The 20,275-nt window shown below is 38.8% G+C and overlaps 3 protein-coding genes across 7 annotated transcripts; 2 read left to right on the top strand and 1 right to left on the bottom strand.

Moving 5' to 3' along the window:
• Nucleotides 1-256: 256 nt before the first annotated feature.
• On the top strand, nt 257-1,425 carry LOC105568519 (NADH dehydrogenase [ubiquinone] 1 beta subcomplex subunit 3). Of its 3 annotated transcripts, none has more exons than XM_012024247.1 (2): nt 257-356; nt 997-1,425. In XM_012024247.1, exon 2 carries the CDS (start codon nt 997-999, stop codon nt 1,318-1,320), a length of 324 nt encoding a protein of 107 aa, XP_011879637.1. In that variant the 5' UTR covers nt 257-356; the 3' UTR covers nt 1,321-1,425. The 3 variants fall into 3 exon arrangements, with proteins under 3 accessions (XP_011879637.1, XP_011879636.1, XP_011879638.1); XM_012024246.1 differs by lacking the exon at nt 257-356 and adding an exon at nt 370-507; XM_012024248.1 differs by lacking the exon at nt 257-356 and adding an exon at nt 370-524.
• On the bottom strand, nt 1,420-6,195 carry LOC105568520 (meckelin). Of its 2 annotated transcripts, none has more exons than XM_012024249.1 (13): nt 5,914-6,195; nt 5,674-5,835; nt 5,076-5,377; nt 4,748-4,942; nt 4,126-4,377; nt 3,900-4,054; nt 3,667-3,832; nt 3,319-3,603; nt 2,735-3,193; nt 2,390-2,655; nt 2,148-2,328; nt 1,786-1,996; nt 1,420-1,699 (listed from the first exon to the last, which is right to left on the bottom strand). In XM_012024249.1, exons 1-13 carry the CDS (start codon nt 6,113-6,115, stop codon nt 1,476-1,478), a joined length of 3,060 nt encoding a protein of 1,019 aa, XP_011879639.1. In that variant the 5' UTR covers nt 6,116-6,195; the 3' UTR covers nt 1,420-1,475. The 2 variants fall into 2 exon arrangements, with proteins under 2 accessions (XP_011879639.1, XP_011879640.1); XM_012024250.1 differs by having other exon boundaries at nt 5,910-6,117.
• On the top strand, nt 5,944-20,219 carry LOC105568522. 2 transcript variants are annotated; one of them, XM_012024252.1, is made up of 5 exons: nt 5,944-6,013; nt 6,426-6,660; nt 13,134-13,343; nt 18,848-19,044; nt 19,243-20,219. In XM_012024252.1, exons 3-5 carry the CDS (start codon nt 13,163-13,165, stop codon nt 19,636-19,638), a joined length of 774 nt encoding a protein of 257 aa, XP_011879642.1. In that variant the 5' UTR covers nt 5,944-6,013; nt 6,426-6,660; nt 13,134-13,162; the 3' UTR covers nt 19,639-20,219. The 2 variants fall into 2 exon arrangements, with proteins under 2 accessions (XP_011879642.1, XP_011879641.1); XM_012024251.1 differs by lacking the exons at nt 5,944-6,013; nt 18,848-19,044; nt 19,243-20,219 and adding an exon at nt 15,920-18,358 and having other exon boundaries at nt 6,448-6,660.
• Nucleotides 20,220-20,275: the final 56 nt, after the last annotated feature.

Below are 20,275 nucleotides of genomic sequence, written 5' to 3'. Positions count from 1 at the left end.
CTTGATTCAAGTTCTAGTCCCCTGAGAAATGCGTCGCCCAGCAACTTGCAGCTTTTACGGAACAGCTGCAAATTGAAAACGGCGAGGAAGAGACTCTTCGTCAGTATTACCGTAGTATCTGTAAAACACTTTAATTTTAAAAACACATAATTAATTATTACTTTACAACTTCAGTGAGACTTAAGTTGCTTTAAGTTGACTCGGTGGGAATTAGTTTTATCGAACATGGCGTAGAAGCGCCCTAATGTTTACCGTCCTGGGATTTAGTCAGTTCGGTTATCCCTGGTTGCCCCAGAGGCATCCAAAGGAGATAAATTACATAAGCTTAAGTTAACAAACAGTTACGCTCTTACAGTGTACGTGGCAAGAAATATCTCTCGATAATAACATCGTGAAACATTTTCCGCTGTAGACGTAGTTTTAATCTTATTGTTAGATCAATGGTCTGTTTAGATATAGTTTTACTCCTAGGATCACAGAGGCTAACCTCTACTGTAACTGATGCGTGTAATTACAAATGAAACGTGATTATTGAACAGTTTATTGCTACAAAAATTGTTATCCACCACGTAAACCATGTAATCAGAAACAAAATGTACCATTCTTGAGTAGGGTAATATCATAAAAAGTGTCGTGTTAGTGCTGGAATTTTTACAATGTTCAGCACGATTACTATTAAAACCTGGGCAGAATGACTGTCTTGTACTCTTAAGACGCAAGGCAGTTATTGTGCGTTACTTTAAGACAAGGACCTAAGACACAACATTACAAGAGCCGTCGTGCTCAGGCGTCCCTTAATTGATAGATAAGGACTGTTATTTACAGCTGAACTGGCTGCACTAGTTCAGAGTTTATCTTCCTCTTTCCAATGCGGGGGAAGAAAAATGAACTCGACTAGTGCAGCCAGTTTAGTTAAAAAGTACAGACCCAGTAATTATTCTTAGCTGCACATGTAATGAAACGGAAAGTAATGAATGTGATTTATATTCTTTGCAGATGGGAGGTCATGAGCATCATAAGGGTCCACCGTACCCAATACCCAGTCCTGATATTTATAAAGTGGACGATGTGCCGGAACTGAAACGCGTTCAAGAGCAGTTAGCCAAGAAGGGACTAAGGGATCCATGGCTGAGAAATCAGGTGTGGCGCTACACGGCCGTTAGGAAGCCCGGCGAGTCATCGTTTATGCGCGGCTTTTCAGTCATAATCAGAGGCTGGCGATTTGCTGTGCCAGCGTTCCTGATAACCATAGCCGTCGAAAAATACTTTGGGATTGATTACTCTGGTCATGGACATCATCATGAAGATGATCACCATTAATGTTCGCTTTAGATATTAACGTGGCATAAGGAAGTTGGAAATAGTAGATTGTAAAGGTATCCAGAGAGAGATAAGCTACGAAAATAAATTACAAAAGTAGCAACTAATGTATCTTGATGTTTAATTGACTACTGTTATACGTTTGATCTTTGCGGTTACATCAGAAATCTCTTGTCCAGTAACGATTTGTTGCAGAGATTTCTCATAACGTTACATCGAATGATTGTTAAGAATAATTGCGATATGCCAACTGTCGCTATACGGGCGAAAATGTAAGAGTTATACAGCGCCAAAAAGAAGACGAATATGGTGATCTCGAACGTCGCCAATAGCCATTCGTTTCCGTGAAGCACCACTTTGTTGAAGGAATAATTGTTGTCTGCAAAAATAAAATTAGACTCGTTGAAACGACGATCGGTCTAATATGTGATCACTAAAAGAATCTTTGCAATTTTGTGACAATACCAATATAAAAGACGGATTTGTCTTTGGCATCTACAAAAAAGACGTCCCACAGTTTCTCGAATATGTGCTGCTCCTTGATTATATAATCTTCATTTTCCGAGCAATGATCCAGGAATTGCATCAGAAAGAGCTTAACTTTCGACTTAGTTTCAAATAACTGTTTCCAATTTCTAGAAGGTGTGTCATTTCCTTTTAAAATTCCTATGCCTCCCTGTGTAAATTATTACAGTAATTACTTTCAAAATGCATAATACCCTTTTTACAGAAATAATAATAACATTTAAGTTTTCCTTTTTTTGTAGGCACATGAAGATAAACGAAATATTTTTAACGGTGCTTTGTATGAACAATTTCATACGTACATTGTTCTTTTGTCTCATCAGCTCGTCGTACAACGTTTTGAATGATTGGGTCAATGATAATATAAAAGTCTGGTCGGTCGTGCCGGGTACAAGGCCTCTGTGCGCGCACAAATTGTCTTCTTCCTTTTTCAAGTCGTTTATCAGAGTAGGAAGATCAGTATCCGCAAATCCATGTACTGATCTGTCAAGAGCAGCATTGTTAATTACATCTTTCACCTCTCGGGGTGCGCTTGAAAAATTACCTTCCATGGATGTAAAAGCCGTAATAATTGTGCGCCAAAATGAACACACTGATGTTTGCGATCGAGCATAAATCTACAAACTTCTGCAGCCTGTTTCTAATGTATCTCTCGTAAAACATTAAGCGGAGCAACCATTGTATGAGATATACGAATATATACACAAACGTGCAGATCGCACATTGCAACGTAAAATTGTTCTCCGCTTCGGGTGATCTATCCGCGGTTGATTCCGGTATCGCCAGCATCCAGGATTCCAAATTAAATATCTAAATAGATACGAAGATGATTATTCGAACTTCTTCTGCTGCGGATAAAATTAAATTTCTTTTTTATGTCGCAACTCGCCTGTAAGATACACAGAGTGTAAATCGATTGCAATGCTATATTTATTCTTCTTCTAGTTTGCAGTTTGCACCATTCGTTCGCAATGAAATAAGTTCTCCAAATGCTGATCGGAAAATCGTGCGTGTAGCTGCGCTCGGTTGCCTCCTGCAAAGGCGATCTCGCGATCGAACAGACGGAAGAGAAGTCCGGCGTGTATTTTTCAATCGAGGAAGACTTGGACAGTTCACTGGGGCTTGTGTTCCTATTCGTTTTGTGCGATCTCCTTCGCTTGGACGCGATGACGTCCGAAGTGACTCTCGCAGATTTACCCTTCGGAAATCGGTTGGAATATAATTTTCGTAAAGAAGTATGTGGAGAATCATACTTCGGTTGATCCTGTATCATCCTCGGTTGTTCCCAGTCGATGAAAAACACGCTCAAGCTCCAATGCTGATAGATGAATCCTATCATTTCTGCAACCTAAATGAAGGAAACAATTTTAAGATGCTACAAATTTTATCAAGTACTATTATACGCAGCACATTGGAATCGTTAACATGCCTCTGTTAATTTCAGATAAAACGTCATCACATTGCTTTACTTACTTTAAAGCTAAATGCTACAATAATGTACGTTCGGATGTTTTCTTCGCTATCCTCATCGGGCAGAAGAATGTATGGTACAGTTTGTCCTTTATAAAAGACGAACAGATACATGCACGTACTGATGCACACAAACGTAATCGCATTTCCAATCGCACCCATAGCGTACACCAGGAACCACAATAAGACGGCTACGCCAAGATTGCCGTTGTGATTACGTTTATAATAACTCCACGCCTTGACACTTGAGAATATCAATGCTAATCCCGTAAATACTCCGATTGTTATCTAAAAACATATATATTTTTAGTATTTGAGAGAAATTGAAAATTCCGTCGTTCGGATTTTTACCTGAACATTGTAGTCTATATCGTTATCCTTCAATACAAATGCAACTTTATAATTTATTGTGACTTCGGAGTTGTCGAGGAGATCTTGATTCGTTAGTTCGTCGTACTCCACGATCAGAATAGGCGCAAAGATTTTGCCGTGGTCTTTTCCGTTCTGGACGTTTACTCTGGAAATAGAATTATCGTGTCGATCACTCGCAAGAGGATTTATAACGGAGATTACCAGTGACTTACAAAATAAATAAAGATTTCATATAACGAAGCACGGAAAGCTCTGGCGCTCTCATAAATCCACTGTACATAAACGCTGGCAACGCTTTGAAACCACTTTTATTGTCGGCCAGAAAGAACTTTCGCACCAATTGTTGATGCGAAATTTTCTTAATGTTCTACAGAACAAAGAGAAATGTATCGTATAAATTTAGCATAATTTTTTTTGTTATAGTTATCGAAATCTTACCTGATCTGGCGACTTAACAATCACGGGTAAAGCATGTATAAACGATTTATTGTCCTCTCTAAACGTTAAATAAGGAGACAGTAATTCTACTTGTGCGTTGAACAATTCAGCGGCAGTGATTTTACACTTTTTGCTGAAATTTACACCGAACCTCACGTTTCTCAGAAACTGACAGGGCAAAGCCGGCCTGCCGATGGACAGAAATTTGCCGTTCAATGCGAATCTCGCGATCGTGAAATCGAGGATAGTATTCTAGAAATGTACGTATTCTTTTGTTTTCAATTGCATTTTAAACTATTTGCATATTTATCTAGAATTCAAAACGAAAACGAAATGTTATATAAATGTAGATCTTTATATATGAATTCTCCGAGTTACAACAAATTAAAGAAGACGTTCGACATTTATATTTTCTTCTTGTTTTGAATTTTAAATTTATCCACTTGTTAAACTTTAAATTCACTAATTGATAATAAAAATAATAAAATAAATAAAACTAGTTAATATAATTAAAACAATAATAAAAAAACTAAGAATGTGAATTATAATTATGCGTTTCAAAGATAATTATTTCGTGATAATTCTCTAATTTTTACAATGATTCCAGACATCTATACCATACATTATCTCCTTTCCTGAGGCTGTATCTCTCGGATATCCTCGTGTTGTTCACCACCGTCGCTGCATCTTGTTTATTGTAAAACAACCACACGGGTGCCATGGGCGTATGCATAAAAAGCATACAAGCAATACCGTCGCTGTACAGAGTCAGGGCACATATGTTCGACAAATGCTCGCACGCCATCCTGTCTTTTCTCTAACAGTTGTTAAGCACAGAGGTTTTATGAGTTACAATTACTGTTACATTTTAATAAGTCATTGTAATCGTTGCCATTTCTCCTTTCCGCGCTTTTCAGAAAGTCCACAAGATCTTTGTGCGCAACGTATACCTTACAGAGATGCACCGCGACTTGCAGTTCGCTTCTCAGGTAATAACTGTCGACGTGCCCGCTGTGGAACTTGATCAGGTACGTGCTTCTGATGTCCGGCCAGTCGGCGACGTCGTCTTTGTGCAGACAATAATTTCGTAGTCTCACATGCGTCGCGCTCGGACACACGCAATTCACGTGACCGCTGTACTCGCGGCCGGTGCACGGCAGGCATTTGGAGCAATCGGAAGAAGGATACGTGCCCTGGATGCACGTTACGCAGAGCACAGCATCCAGCAGTGCGCCATTTATATTTCTATCCACTGCAAGCAAGGGTAAAACATTATATGATACATTTCATTTAAAAGGGCAAAGAAAGTATCTTTCTCCTGTAAAATTGCACCGCAGTCTTAATTTGTTTTTAGAAATTAAATGGAAAAGGAATTGCAGAGAATAGTAGTATTTTGTAAAGAATATTCGAAGCTCTTTTGCTAATAAAATTTAATAAGTAAACAGCTGAAAATATAATAATTTAGCATTTTGTAAAAAGTTATTGCATAATTTTGAAATAAACTCGGGGCGAATTAAACTGACAGCTAACAACATTAATTGGGATTACGTCTTATTTGGTTCGAGGAGCATTTGCATGTTGCATTCGGACGCTGGACGCAATCCTTTCCATCGGCGGTCGCGGTCATGTTGGTACCGCAAGCGGCGCAAAGCGGGTTGCCGTTCTCGAAACCGATCGTCCCACTGAACTCGTCGCACTGACATCGCAGGCCTGCGGAAAACACACGTGAATGCAGAACGAGCGAGACAAATCGAATGGCAAACGAATAACATGAACTCGCGAACCCACGGTCAGCGGCCGGCACGAGATTTCGGCTGGCGTTGCATCGCAAACACAAAAGGGAGGCGGCGTCGAAGTACTCGTCGTGTTTGCACGCGCTTGGACCCCGGTACTCAAGCACATCATTGTTCGCGTGGAATGCACTCGCGAGGGTAGCGCAAAAAATTGCGATCAGCGTCAGACAATTGCGGCCACCTTGGGCGCAATTCATATTTGTTCAATTTGTTGTGCCGTCTCGGCCCGACGAAGTTGCCATGCCGACGACGGATGCCGGCGACGGGCATCCGGCACTTGGTATATATCGATTTTACCATGAGAAATTCAATATTGCACAAGAGTGAAAGATCATAAGTATTCTAATAAAGCTTCAAAATTATTTATACCAATTTTTTAAGGAATTTCGTTTAGAAATGATCACATTCGTGTAATAATTAAAATAATTCGCATAATAGTTAAAAAAGAGCATGTGTCGTAATATTTCTTTTACTGTACAAGTTATTCTCTATCGTTGCTATTTTCAGGAACTTGTCCCGACCATAAGACAATTGGAGAACGAGATTTTGGCCTGCTTTCGAAGGAATTGGAACCACTGTGCTGCACGGTCGCCGTGGAAGCACCGGGAGGTAGATGAGTAGGGATAGAGCGAACGCGAAGAGTGGGAAATAATTCGGGCGTCGAGACGACCGTGGGAGTCACGTCGCTACTTCCGAGGAAACAGCATCCCGGGGGATAACATCTCGTAACGATCGTTTTTAGGTAAGAGCGACCTGATTTCCGCGCCGCGTTCTCATTTTCCACGACAAGGAGATCGTTCGCGATCGATTACAACACGTGTGCAGATCGCCGACAGTGCGCGGGCATAGATCTCATCGCGAACATCTATTCTTGGATATTTTTCATATATTTCTGTGTCAATTTCGTACCGCTGTCGTAGTATTTTACACTGAAAACAAGAATCTTCTTGTAACAATTCTTATAATATCTCATAATAATTGTTATTCTCGGCGAATACGTGGCGATTTTTTTAACATGTATCATCATTTTGATTTTTGCGCGAGATGTTTTATCGAACCAAAGTTCCTCAGAAGCGAGGATGGAAAAAGTTTTGCATTTGTCGTAGATGAAATTAATTTAAGTCTTAAAAATTGCCTCGCGATCTCTTCAAAGGATTTTTTTCACGTCATATTTTCGTGTTTTGAAATAAATTTGGAAATGTGCAAGCTCGATATTCCCAGTGAAATGTCTTGTACACCCTCGAGTCGAGTTTGAAGAATCCTCCCTGGGGGGAGAGTGTTACAACGAGGTGCTCTAATTAACTAATACATATATTTTATCGCATTCAGTCATGACGCAACGGTGGGATATATCATTCGCATTGTGAATGAAATTAACATCGTACGCCATTTCCTAATCGATGTTGGCATCGTTAATGCAGTGCTGAAAGACGTCGTCTGTTATAATCGTGATTACGAAATCGTAATCATGCGATTGCCCCGCGCAATTAAATCGCACTTATTTACTCACGTCTACATATATGCTAAACGCGCTCTTCTCTAACAGTGCCTCTACGTATGACACTCACGCGAATGTAATCAAATTAATTATACTACTTTTAATTATCATTAACATTATCCATCTTCTAAACATTGAGATACGTTTCGTTTTGCAATAAAATGACTGCTCCACCGTTTGATATTAATTTTTATTTGGTAGCAGCGTGAACATACGTTTTTATAAACGCACATTTCTTGAGCGATATTTTTATTTTTATTTAATATTATTATCAATTTTTTATGATACTAATTTCTAATGATAAAAATATTTTTACAAAGGAGCGTGCAAATTAATTATTAATCAACGCAATTTGTCCGTCGCGTCATCTGTTCTCTCTAAAAGTCAATCAGTGGAATTATCACTGAAAATCGCAGTGGTATACTTATAACTTTAAATCAGTGACTATTGACTATTTTCTGTGATAATTCACTAATTAACTTTTAAAGAGTTCGGTATCCTATAAGTAAGGCAATGGATATTAACGTTAATACATCGCTGTGGAAACTTATTTACGCATGATTTGTTGATCGTTTGACAATTGAACAACCAACGAATTTCTAATTCCGCAAGTGATAACAAAATTGAACGATTATTAATGTAAAATGCAATATTATGCGAATGGGACGCTCGCTAACTCTAATCTACCCGCGCATTCGCGACCCGTTGTTCTTTCAGTGTATGGATAATGTTCGTGATGTAATGGAAAGTGTAATTAATCCTATTAATCGAAATTATTCAATCCACTTGACATCGTATTAATCCGAAACACGTATTAATGCCAGTGATGTAAGATTAAAAAATTGAAGGTTAAACAAAAAATTAACATTGCATTCGTAATTAACTGCATTATTACGCGTTGTGTGGTGAAACTGTGGTGTCGATTGTGCGCGGCCGGGATTATTTTGTAATCGATATCGCCGTTTTTAAGTGCCGTCCACCAGCTAAATTTGGCGGCCTTACGCAACGATAGAGAACGAACGCGAGCGCCGTTTTCACTGGCTAAACATTCAATTTCGTATTATCGCGAGCTCCCTCGCGTAGAACGCGTAAATTTACACGAATCTACGTTTATTCCGAGCGAAAAATCAACGACAATAACATGTCCAGTCGCAAGTGGCAGGTCGCGAAATCGGCTAGACCAAATCCTTCGTTTGATATGAGATTATACCCTTGGGAAAATTTGCTTTAAATGAAATTAAAGTTTTTAAAAGTAATCTTTCAAGTCTAAGAGCTTACTTAAAGAAATTAACAATTTACTTAAGAAATTTTATAGTAATTTTGGACGCTTAAAGTAATTTTTAGATAGCCAAGCCTGTCCAAGTTCCCGCTAGACGCCGCGCGGCATAGCACTTTCTCGTAAGAAGAAATCCGCACGCGGTATTATAAATTATACCACATACTCTTCACAATTCTTAAAGTTTTCTTTTCAATTATTAAAGTAGGTCTTAAGTTTACCCTAAATAAAAGTTTAAAGTGTCGAAATTTACATTTCATATTTCTTATTTCTTTTAAGTAAAATTCTAAGGTATATATTCCCAAGGGTACGTTTCACACTAACACGTTCGTTTAATATTACTGTCATTTTGGAATCAAACGTTCGTTTGTTACTTTACGCAAATAAGGCGTAAATAAATGTTCATGAGCGTTCATATATTTATGTTAATGTCGTTGCCTTCTGCATTTCGACGATGCGAGAGGCAATGTTGTATTGTATAATTAATTGGTCCATTACTTCAGGAAAATATTTCAATATTATAAAAGTGAGTATACACATCGATAATACGATTAAAGGAAAATTAGAGGGTGCTCTAAAATTGTGCCTTCGTAAAAGAAAAGTTTACATCGCCACGAAATAATGACTGATGCATCGCCCGTGGAGAAGGCATTCTATTAAGGGATTCTTTACGAGACCGTTAAATTTTCATTCATGTGCTAAATGTTCGTTTGCTGGCAGAGAATCTCGATATACACACGGACATCCGATACTCCGCGCGAATTGACATGAGAGCGCGACGCAATTGCACGATTTATTTAAGTCGACCGTTCCAACGGAATTCGTTAAATAATTTGAAACGTGGATCTAGCGGGGATCTGCTGAGTCAGAATCTAAAACAGTTGACATTATATCCATCGTAACTTATTACCGCATTTGTGTGTGGCACGCGTGCGTCTAACTTGTCGCTGATTCACTGTCGATGTAAACCTCTTTACTTGATTTTTCCTATAGAAATGTATTCAATTAATATGCATTTCCTTTTATCGTTACAATTTTTTATTTTAAACTGTCTGCTATTAATTTTTTAATAAATCTAAACGAAAAATTGTGATAAAATCTTAAAATAAAGGATCTTGTTGTGATAAAAGAAATAGATATATTATGAATGTCTAAATATTCTAATACCTGGGTTTTATATTATTTATTAAATTATCAAACTGACACAATTAATAATATACAAGACAATTCCAAGTCCTGATGTCAAAATCATTATTGACTCAATATCGATGTAGACACCGGAAGAGGATTTTCATATAAGTAATATTATTATTAATGATAGGTATATATTTCCATGTTCAACGCGTAGAATAAGATAAGTAAAATAAAATAGAATAAAATAAATTTAATATAATATTGATTCAATTTGGACACGTAAGGGACGCTTTTTGCATACGTCGTTTACGCGTCCTTTTTGAATGAATTGAAACGTACGAAAGCAGCGGTTATACATCGCGCATAGTAAGGTGCGAAGAATGCGTCAGCGAAGGATTGGGTAATGAACCGATTCGCTCTAAATCATAGCTACTTTTCAAACGGATGCGCGCCAGACACGTACTGGCCAATTAAGTCGAACGGACAATCTAATTGAAAGAAGCCAGCTATCGTTTGTCGCGTTTTGGCACATATGCGATTTGACGAGAACGCATATCCCGCCGAGAGGATGTACTAAACGTCATTTCGCCCCTGTTTATTCCGAGCTGTGAATTTATTTCCAACGCGTCGCGCGCAATTTCAGCGCGACCGCTTATTTCGCACAACTTTTATCATTAAATATATTTGTGTCGATGATCCATGGTCGGGCCAAGAAAAACGCATCGTTTGTTGTCCGTGTAATAGACGAGCGAATCGTCGGTCTAAGAATTGGTCTTTCCAAGAAGGACTAACTGTCAAAACAATTCCATCATCGCTTGACGCGTTGCACCACCATCGCTCTCGTCGTGTCATGATGCGGATGTTGAAGCGAAACATGGGAAATCGTCGCGAAATGTCAGAATTCGGAACTCAAGATATAATAATTTTGGTTTTTAAAAGTTGTGTTAAACATCGAAGGAAGTGAAGTCGATCAGCTTACAACTTTTTCTAGCTTTAGCTTCATTATGCCTTTATAAAATTAAATTTTCAATTTCCTTGAAAATCTGCAAATCAATCTTTAGCTGTAATTAACTCTGCTATTAAATATCGTTGCATAATTTCTCGGAACTACACGGAGAGAATTTTCTCTTAAAATTTATCCGGAAAATCATGTAAACGTGGGACGACATGGCGTCTCGGAGAATTTTATGAGAGTTTTTTGAAATTTTACCATATATTTTACTAGTAAAATTAAGTATAATTATCGCGCGGTAACGTACTACTTATCTCTTGTCTCGGTCGCAGTCTCTTGATTTAAAAATAATTTCGAAACAAAAGACGTAGGTGGGTCGACGGACATTAATCTTCAATCCGAGGCTGAGGATATCTTTGCGACACAACGACGTTATTGAAAGCGACAAGAAGGAGATTTGAATTATTACCCAATAAACGTCGACGTTGCGACTATCATTTCTGCGAACGTATTGGCGAGTAACTTGCATGAATAATACCTCACACAATCAATTTAAATTGGATAAAAATGTAATGTTTTTAAATCAATTTTAAGCTATTGCGTGCTAGTTTGCCATTTACGTCACTTATAAATATAAAAATCAGCGAAGAAGTTCTAATAAAAAAAGGTGACAACTATTTTAACAACACGGCTTCATCTGCAAATACATCTTAAACACGTATTAGTACAAGAAACAATTGTTTAACTCATAAATGAACGGCATACGCCAAAAGAAATTGACGAGTGAGAGAATCAATTGATTCCATCGCGAGCAGTTGTGCGCCACTTTGAGTGGCCTATCTTCTTTCAGGGGCCGAAAACGCGATACCTAAACGCGAGTTTGCGGTCCCGAGCGCGTACACAGATGTAGAAATCGGCCCTGAAGAAAGGGAGAGCGGGCGTTCGCGCGCGCGGGGATTCACGCCTCGTGTTCACGGAGATTGCGGCCCGGGCCTCGTACGCGCCGTGCCAGTTCAGTTCACGGGCACCAAATTAGACGCGGGTTATTTTTGACCGACGTACAGCCGCTCGCTCCAGTTTGCCGACGATGATGAACAAAATCGCCACTGAGAAAGAGAGAGAGAGAGAGAGAGAGAGAGAGAGAGAGAGAGAGGGAAAGAGAATCCACCGGACTTCTATTACTTAGCGCGACATAGCGCGTCGCTTGGAAGCCACGTGGAGGACGGAGCGAGGTCGGGGAACACCACGTGTCGCACGCGCGTGTTTGGCGAAATAATTTTCAGCATTATTAGCTCCCCACGTGGGTGGCACATAACCGAAACGTTCGCTCATATATCCGAATTAGAGTCCCTCGTTGTACGAATCACAATACCAATACCTATTTCATTTAACATTGCTAATAATTGATGACAGAGTTGGGAAAGTTACTTTATAAAAATATCTAGTTGCAGTTTTTTCGCTGAAAATGTAATCAGTTACACTTACAAGTTACCATTTCTGAAAAGTAACGCGTTACAGCTACTCACAAAGTAATGAATCGTTACTTTGCAGTTACTTTCTTGCAGCGAAAATAAAAATATGAAATCTGCATTTGAATTCTAAGGCGTCGATAAAGCGTTTATGCGCAAATGCAAGCCCTAATACGATTTGTAAAGGTTTAAAATATGTATAAAGTAACTATTAATGTAACTGAGTTAAGTTACAGTTACAGACGGAGAGAAAGTAACGAAGTTAAATTAGAGTTACCAAGAAAAAGTAACTGTAACCGTAACTTCATTACTTCCTAATCCTCATAATTATTTTAATACTGGGCCTATCACAGCAGTTGAACGACTGGTTTGTAATTTTTTAATTATTTAAATTTATAATGATGCATTTTCCTATATTAGATTGCAATATCCCAGGTAGCACAATGTCGTCTATCAAACGTTTTTTTTCGCATATCTTCGTCAGAATTTACGTCAAACTGATGAACAGTATGACGTCTATAAATGACCCTATAATCCCAATAATCTAAATGACATATGTAAATGATTAAATTAATTAGCTTCCTTTCCCTCTTCATTTTCTTTTTCAGAAATACATAATATACGTCCATATATTTAATCATTAATTAGTTTTAGCGTTAAGATTAGAACTTAGGGTATCCGTTTATCCTCCTTTATTACGATTTAATTTACGCAGTTTATAAATCTGTACTGTTAATTTGGAAATTTATTTAATACCATCAGAGAGTTCCTTTTATCGAGCAAAATCCCAATCGTTTTGAAAGTGCGTCGCATTTCTCCGAAAGAAAATGTCAATCTCCTGATCCTCGCGGAAGATCGCAGAGTGCAGAATGTGTTTGATTTGCAGATAACAGGGAGAGGCAGCCGAATCTCGAGATGTCGAGGCCAATCCTTAGCAGGCCGCGCACGTTCATCTACGGCAGCAACTACGACAAGGGCGAGTCCTATTACAAGCCCATGGTCGACCACCTAGACCGGAAGTACAGTGGGCGGCCGTTGTTCCCGGAACCGAGAAACTCACTAGCCGACGAGATCGCGGCGCGCCGTAGCGACAGCGGTAACCTGTTCAGTCGTTTTCCAAAGTGGTTTTGAAGGAGTGTTGTAAAAAGACTTCCCAGACCCTCCTCGAGAGATTGTCGACGGGGCTGAATAGATTCGTTGTGCAAATGAAAAATACTTGAGAGAAACTCTTGTCCCCCTTCCCCTCTCCCCCTCATCCCGATCCTCATCCCTTTGATGCAACTCCCACGACTCGCATGATATCTGCCTCGAAGCGAGGCATTGTTAAGTGTTTGTTCGATTCGGCATCGCGATCCTCGATCGATTACGTGACGAGGGGGACCGCGATGCGGAGCTCGAGATTAGGATGTGAACGGGAAAATCGTTGTCCCAGGATTTGTTAAATATTTATTTATGTTAACGGAGAAGTGATACCAAACGTATGCATACGCAGAGAAATATAGTAACCGCAGTAAAATATTTAGACTAGGATTCTCCCAAAGATTTAACATGTAACGTATATACTATAGTTATTATTCAGCAATGTCCGGTAATAAATTGAACCGAGCATCATTCGAGAATTAATCCACACTTGCGTGACGAAACTTTATAAACTTAGATTTAGAAAAATTGTGCGAGGAAGAGAAACGCAGCAAGAGATTCAACCAACTGAATAGTCAGCCGTCTTGTCGGCCTCTTGATTTTGCTAAAGTTAAAGCTCGCGGTCCTGGTACGCAGCGAGAATGAGGCCCTCACATTCTAACGGTTCGATCGAAGTTTGATGTCATCCTTGCGTGCATCGATCTTTTACTGTTTTGCCTGCCGTCTGTGTAGTTAGTCTCTGAATTATGTCTCTCCTATTTGATGTATCATCATCTTGCTGAATAAACGTTTCCTAAGTACACGTTGACTTTGCGCGGGGACTTTGCCTTGGTGTGACGTACGTATGTTGTGCTTGCTGCGACGATCATCGACGAGGATCGACAGATCGCAACACGCCAGCTTCTCGAGGGGGCTTCTCATTTTGTCCGGCCTCGACACGTCGCGCGAAAGAAACTTTGCTTTCGTTGATTCCCGGATTATCCACACGCATGCACACTCACGCGCCTCACATCGACACAGATGACACGGCGAGGTGATTTATGAAAGGTGTTGCGTGTCCTCTTGAATAACGCGCCCGCAATAAAGCTGACAGTGATCACCCGGTTGAAGACGAACAGATTTACGTGGCCGCATAGAAATAGAAGAACAGAGAAAGTCGAAAGATGAAAATACATCGCATCGATAAATCGTTGACCGCGACGAGGACAAGAAATAAAATAAGTAGAGCGTCTGAGCGTGCAGGGTATCCCAGGAGCGAATACACCGGCGTGTCGCTGTCCGAGAAAATTTTACTTTATTTCTTCTTCTGATTTGCCATTAATTGTTTCCTGTAGCGAAAATTGTTTCGCGATTGTCGTAATCTTTGGAGTTCTGTCGTTAAGAATGTATCTCTTTTATTCTCCTTTTCTCTTACCGGTTTCTGCTGCATATTTATCTGGGACATCCTGTATGTGTTCTTGGTGCGAAACGCGGAGGATGAGAGGGCGAATGTTGCGCTTGACGTTGGGTGCGACTGCTAGTTTGTTAGCGTAGTCGAACGCACCGGCTAGGTTTTTGTAGACGTGCCAGGCTGTTAATGTGATGCGCATCCGAATTTATTTTTGATCAAACGACACTAAAAATATGTGCAACCCGCGGTGTAAAGTTTGCTCGGCCGATGTCGAGTCGTTGTAAGTAGAGAAGCGCGAAATGTAACCGACGAGACCGATCGTGGTTTCTTAAAATGGTAATCTTTATTTTACTTGGCATAATTTTGATTTTAGATTAAGTAGATAATATTATTTTATAAAATATGTTAAATAGACGTAATTAATGCACTATTCATAATCTGTAGCAGAATTTCTATTTTTTCCTCAATATTTTTGCATATTTAAAGAAATGATTCCGATAATTACAAATCTGAACGATTATAATTTATGATAATGTGCAATTTTGTAGACTTTCATAATTGTATACTGCTGTTGTAACGTTAATTTATATTTTTGTTAGGAATTTATAGATTAAATTATAACCAGTGTCGAAAGTGGAACCCTTAATTTTTCTTAAGATTACATTCAAATGATTTATACCATGATATCTATGAGCGCATAATGTGAAACACGATATTTTAAATAAAGACGTCTTAAACGAAATATTGTTTTCTCTGAATTCTCCCTTAACATCACTGGTTATAATTTACAATTAAAATAAAGCTAAAATAATTCAAATTTGATCATTTTTCTCGACGTATTTTGCGAATTTGTATAATATACATATAATATTAATATTAGCGACAGTGAAACGTCGATCAAGTATTTTAAAATAATTTAATTGCTTAATTAATTAAATTGCGAGCTCGTGAGATTCTCCATCATGTTTTTTTTTCTTATCAATTGATCCATCCACTGCCATCTCTCATCAGCGTCCTATCACCCAAAATTGTTGCAAAATTGTTCGATCGGCGCCGTTTCTCGACGACATGCCTATCGTCATCGTCGTCTCCTATCCTTATTCGCACAAATCAACGCTCTTTTCTGATATCGGTTTTTGCAGGCACGCGCGACCTCTCCGGTCCCCGCACTGGCTCCCTCGGTCGTGACCTTGACCTCGACCTCGACCCTCGTATCCGCGCCTCCCAACCACCGCCCTTCACCGACCCTCAGCTAGCTTTCGACGACGAGGACACCGTCTACGACAGCCGTGGGCAACGTATACCGGCGCGTCGCAGGCTGGGCGACGAGTTTGCGGACGAAGTATCAGCGACGACACGCCGTTTTCGCGCTCGGGTGGCGGCGATGGGTCTCGAGGACGAGTTTGAAACCGCGAACGTCGCGGGCCAGTCCAGAAGGAACGCCGATCTCTTGGAGAACGCGGTGACCGCCAGGAAGAGCGCCAGAACGGCGATCGAAGATGTCGACAGCAGCTTCAAGAGGCGCTCGAGAGTCTTCGACGAGATGGAGCGCGCTGACGACTTAGCGCAGAACAAGCAGCCGGCGTTCGCCAGGTGGTCCAAACTTCTCAACGAGGACGACGACTTAGCGCAGACCAGCGCTGCCGCCAGCCGGGCACTGCAGTCGAAAGCGCGCCTCCAGGACCTCGAGTCGGAGATGGAGGAGCTTGCCGAGAAACAGGCCAAAAGGGAACGTAGGGCAGCAGCCCTCAGAGCTCTGGTCAACGAGACTGCCGCCGCGTCCGATGCCGACGTCGTTCAATTACAGTCTGCTATCAGCAAGAAAGTGCGCATCGCCGAACGCGCGGAGAAGCACGTCAGCTTCTAGAGAATCTTACGATCCAATACTTTAATTCTCACAACGGTGTCTTACAGCCGTTAAACATACTGAACACTTCGAGAAAGATTCAATTTTAATTCGACATATTTTTATTTTTAATTAGAAAGATCGTGAATCTTTGTAATTCACAGCAGGAGAAACTTCTAGTAATTAAATGTGTCGCTTTTGTCTTAAAAAGTATTATTAAGACATTTAAGTTGTTTATTTTATATACCGCTTAAATTCTGTCATTTCTTTGAAATAATTAAGTCAAACAAAATCGCTACATTAACCAGCTCATTATAAGGGCAATATAATTATAAATTAAATCCTTTTAATATTTCTAGTAAATTATTTGATTATCAGAAAAAGTCAATATTATAATAATTCTTATTTAATTTTTACTTTTGGCTATCCGTTTTTCTTGATTACACTGTAATATAGTGATTGTAAATCGCTGTAAGGCACTATTGTATTTGAATAAGAATTTAGAATATTTTCGATGTATACGCCGTTACTCGGCAATCGCCATTTTTACGGCGGTCGCATAATTCTATTGATATTATATCGTCGTTGATCTGTTCGCGAGACGAATGCACGACGATTCTATTGACTTTTATAGTGCGTTGTGGACAATGAATTACCGGTAAATTTTATTAATAACAAATTGTTAATAAATTTTACCGATAATATTCAATATCGACGCTTACGCTCACGATGTTAATACCTATTCGCGTACATTTGTTGCGCGTAATCCTGTTATTATAAATGTATTAATATGTTAATGCGAGACGTTTTTCTCGAAAATACGTTTAATCCCTAATTTTTAGCATGAAAACTATAACAGGTACAATAATACGATCTAAATTCGACATGAGTTTTGTCAATTGCGAATTAGATTAGGTGAGATTTCTGTTTTACACAAGCTGATTCCGATTAAAAGTCAATTTTAGAAATTCTATTTATATTTAGATTATTTTCTAGTAAATTGATGTCCTAAAATTTGCTAAATCGTTTAATTAACAACCCAGCCAGTAAAATGTTGGCAGATTGGCATCAGATTCTTCAGAAACCCACACCAAAACCACAGCCATCTGTGTCCACATTTGGCTTTTTGTTTTGGGACAGAGTCTGTAAAACGTACGCTGTCAACTGATTGTCGGCAGAAACCGAACAAGTCGAGTTATGTGAGCAGATTTTGTTGTATTTCTGCTGACACGATGGCAACATATTGACTATATCAGTTCCTGTATGCACTCTGCAGTCTTTCTGCCTTCAAAATAAATAGTGGGCATTTGACGAAATCTGTTCTAACAGATTTGGCTACCTGGGAATGTAAAGTCTGTGTTGCTCAAGATATAACGTATTTTCAGATAATATTTCTCGCATAATTTCTCGCTTCTCAGCTCCTCAAGTGCGAGCCGAGAGAGCTTAAATGTTAATTGTTCCTAACAAATATGTTACGTTTTAATATTTAAATCATTCTCGTGCAAAACTTGTTACCACGCGACAATATAGAGAGATGCAATGCCGCATTTTGTCAAATTCATCTCGAAACGTTTCAGCCCCTTTTAGAAAATTATTCTTTGTCATTCAGAAAAATTGAGAAACTTTATAACGCAGACTCTTAAACACACGGCGAAACTTTCGAATTTACTATAAATGTATATTTCTTCTTTCTTATTTATGAATAAATCTTGTTTGAGAAAACTCTTTTCTGGGAGCTAGTCGAGTAACACAAGTGTATACACCACATATCTCTCCATATTTCCCTTTTTATTTGTTACATATTTCTTTATTATCTACATCTCTTACGTATCTTGATGTTTCCCCTGTCCATTTTCTGCATGCACGAGATTCCGCTGCGTTGAGAATTTGCAGGTAAGAATCTATTTCATAAAGTTAATAGAACCGACGAATATTTCTATATGTCGAATGTATAATATTTTTATATTAGTAAAGTTTTTGCAAAACTACACTTTTACGTTGAAATAAATTTATTTTAATTATTTATTGAAAACAGTTTTCATAAAAAATTGTTACAATAAATAACTGTAACGAATAATTTCTAATTATCGTAATTATTGTGAAAAGTTTGCTTTCTCGAAGAGTTACATTGTATTGAGTTACATTGTACAGCAGAAAATGGGATTATACTGTATTAATATTTTAGCAATAATAATTTTATAAGAACCCCACTAACATTTTATAGGTTCTCGTAACCTGTCGGGAAATCGCGACGACTACTACGACGAGCTGGACTTTTTGCTCGACGGACGTGGTCGACCCATTCAGGAGGATCCTTACGAGAACGATTTCGTAATCACTCAGCGACGTTTCAAGGAACGTGCGGCCGCCGCTTTCGAGGAGGATTTGGCGGAATTGAGACGCAAGCGGCGAGATATGCAGGTGGAATTAAACGAAAGAACGAGCCGACAATTAAAAATCAAATCAGATTAAATAAAAAATACAAACTATCGATAAACATACTAATTTATAACATAAATGCACGTAATCCGAACAATTGACGAAATCATATCTGTTCTACGAATTTTTGACTAGGTATTTTATTTTTTGGTCATATCTAATGGAATTACTTTCTTGCAGGATCGCGTCTTCGACGTGATCGATCTGAACGCCGAGATAGAAAAAGCTAAGAGCACACTGGAGGCTGCCGACATCGTGTTTCAGCGACACGCGACCAAGTTCGACAACCAGGGTGCAGACGACGAGCAGACGATGTCGTTGGCACAGAGACTTGACAGAACGCGCAAGATCGCGAATGTTGAGCTGGAAAAGCCGAGGCCCAAAACCTTCCTGATAAAGTGGCCCAAGATGCCGGTCGACGAGCCGGATGCCGCTCAGCCCACTGCTCAGACAGGAAGACAACGCAGGATCAACTCGCTGATTGATACCAGCGAGATCGGCAATCCGTTGGAGACTCTCGCGATGCAGCCGATAAAGCGGAGGTTTATGAAGAGAAAGAAAAGCGTCTCATTCTAAGAAATGCTTCTCTATCCGATGTTAACGGTGTGCAAAATCTATTAATACTTTAGCCAAAGATATTTTTTAAATTTGGAGAATTTTCTTTCAATTCTACAACGTTAGACCTGTGTAATTAATGCTTAGATTAAAATTTTGTCTATTAAAATCTAAGTCGTTGGAAATAGAATGAAAAAATGCTTTTACTATTTATTTGCATTTGAAGATTAATTTCTGAAAATAATCCTTTATTTTTGCTCGTTTTTCAAACTACTCGTACTTTTACGTAGAAGAGATCTTCTACAAATCAGTTAAAAATGTGTTCTTAATATACTTTCTGATAGTTTAGAATACTTATTGTTAGTATTTTATTAACATTATCACGATGCACCTAAAGTCGTAAAGAGATTTTTAATAATTAAGTTCTTATCTAATCACTGAAATATAATTGTTAATTGCGCAAATGAATTCAGTTGATCCCGAAATACTCTTCTTTTATTTCTTAAAGTAATATTTCTCGCAAGCAGATTGTTCCTATCTACTATGTACTTTAATAGAGAAATAGTTTATTTGTATTTATAATAAATATTAAGTAAATAAAATTAAATAAATCCTTCCCCTAGAAACATCTTTATAAATAAAAACTAAAATAAAATAC

Source organism: Vollenhovia emeryi, unplaced genomic scaffold, assembly GCF_000949405.1.
Source record: "Vollenhovia emeryi isolate VEMERY1.0 unplaced genomic scaffold, V.emery_V1.0 DF939128.1, whole genome shotgun sequence".
In the NCBI taxonomy this organism is placed as follows: Eukaryota; Metazoa; Arthropoda; class Insecta; order Hymenoptera; family Formicidae; genus Vollenhovia; species Vollenhovia emeryi.
This window is presented reverse-complemented; position numbering and strand designations above follow the sequence as displayed.

What these genes read in the sequence shown, in the direction of transcription:
- LOC105568520 (XM_012024249.1), bottom strand. Translation starts at nt 6,115, where the DNA reads ATGAATTGCGCCCAAGGTGGCCGCAATTGTCTGACGCTGATCGCAATT. An exon ending in TCGCGGTGCATCTCTGTAAG is followed by an intron (nt 4,943 to 5,075) that starts GTATACGTTGCG and finishes AACAACTGTTAG; the next exon opens with AGAAAAGACAGGATGGCGTG. An exon ending in TTGTAGCATTTAGCTTTAAA is followed by an intron (nt 3,194 to 3,318) that starts GTAAGTAAAGCA and finishes TCCTTCATTTAG; the next exon opens with GTTGCAGAAATGATAGGATT.
- LOC105568522 (XM_012024251.1), top strand. Translation starts at nt 13,163, where the DNA reads ATGTCGAGGCCAATCCTTAGCAGGCCGCGCACGTTCATCTACGGCAGC. An exon ending in GGCGCGCCGTAGCGACAGCG is followed by an intron (nt 13,344 to 15,919) that starts GTAACCTGTTCA and finishes CGGTTTTTGCAG; the next exon opens with GCACGCGCGACCTCTCCGGT.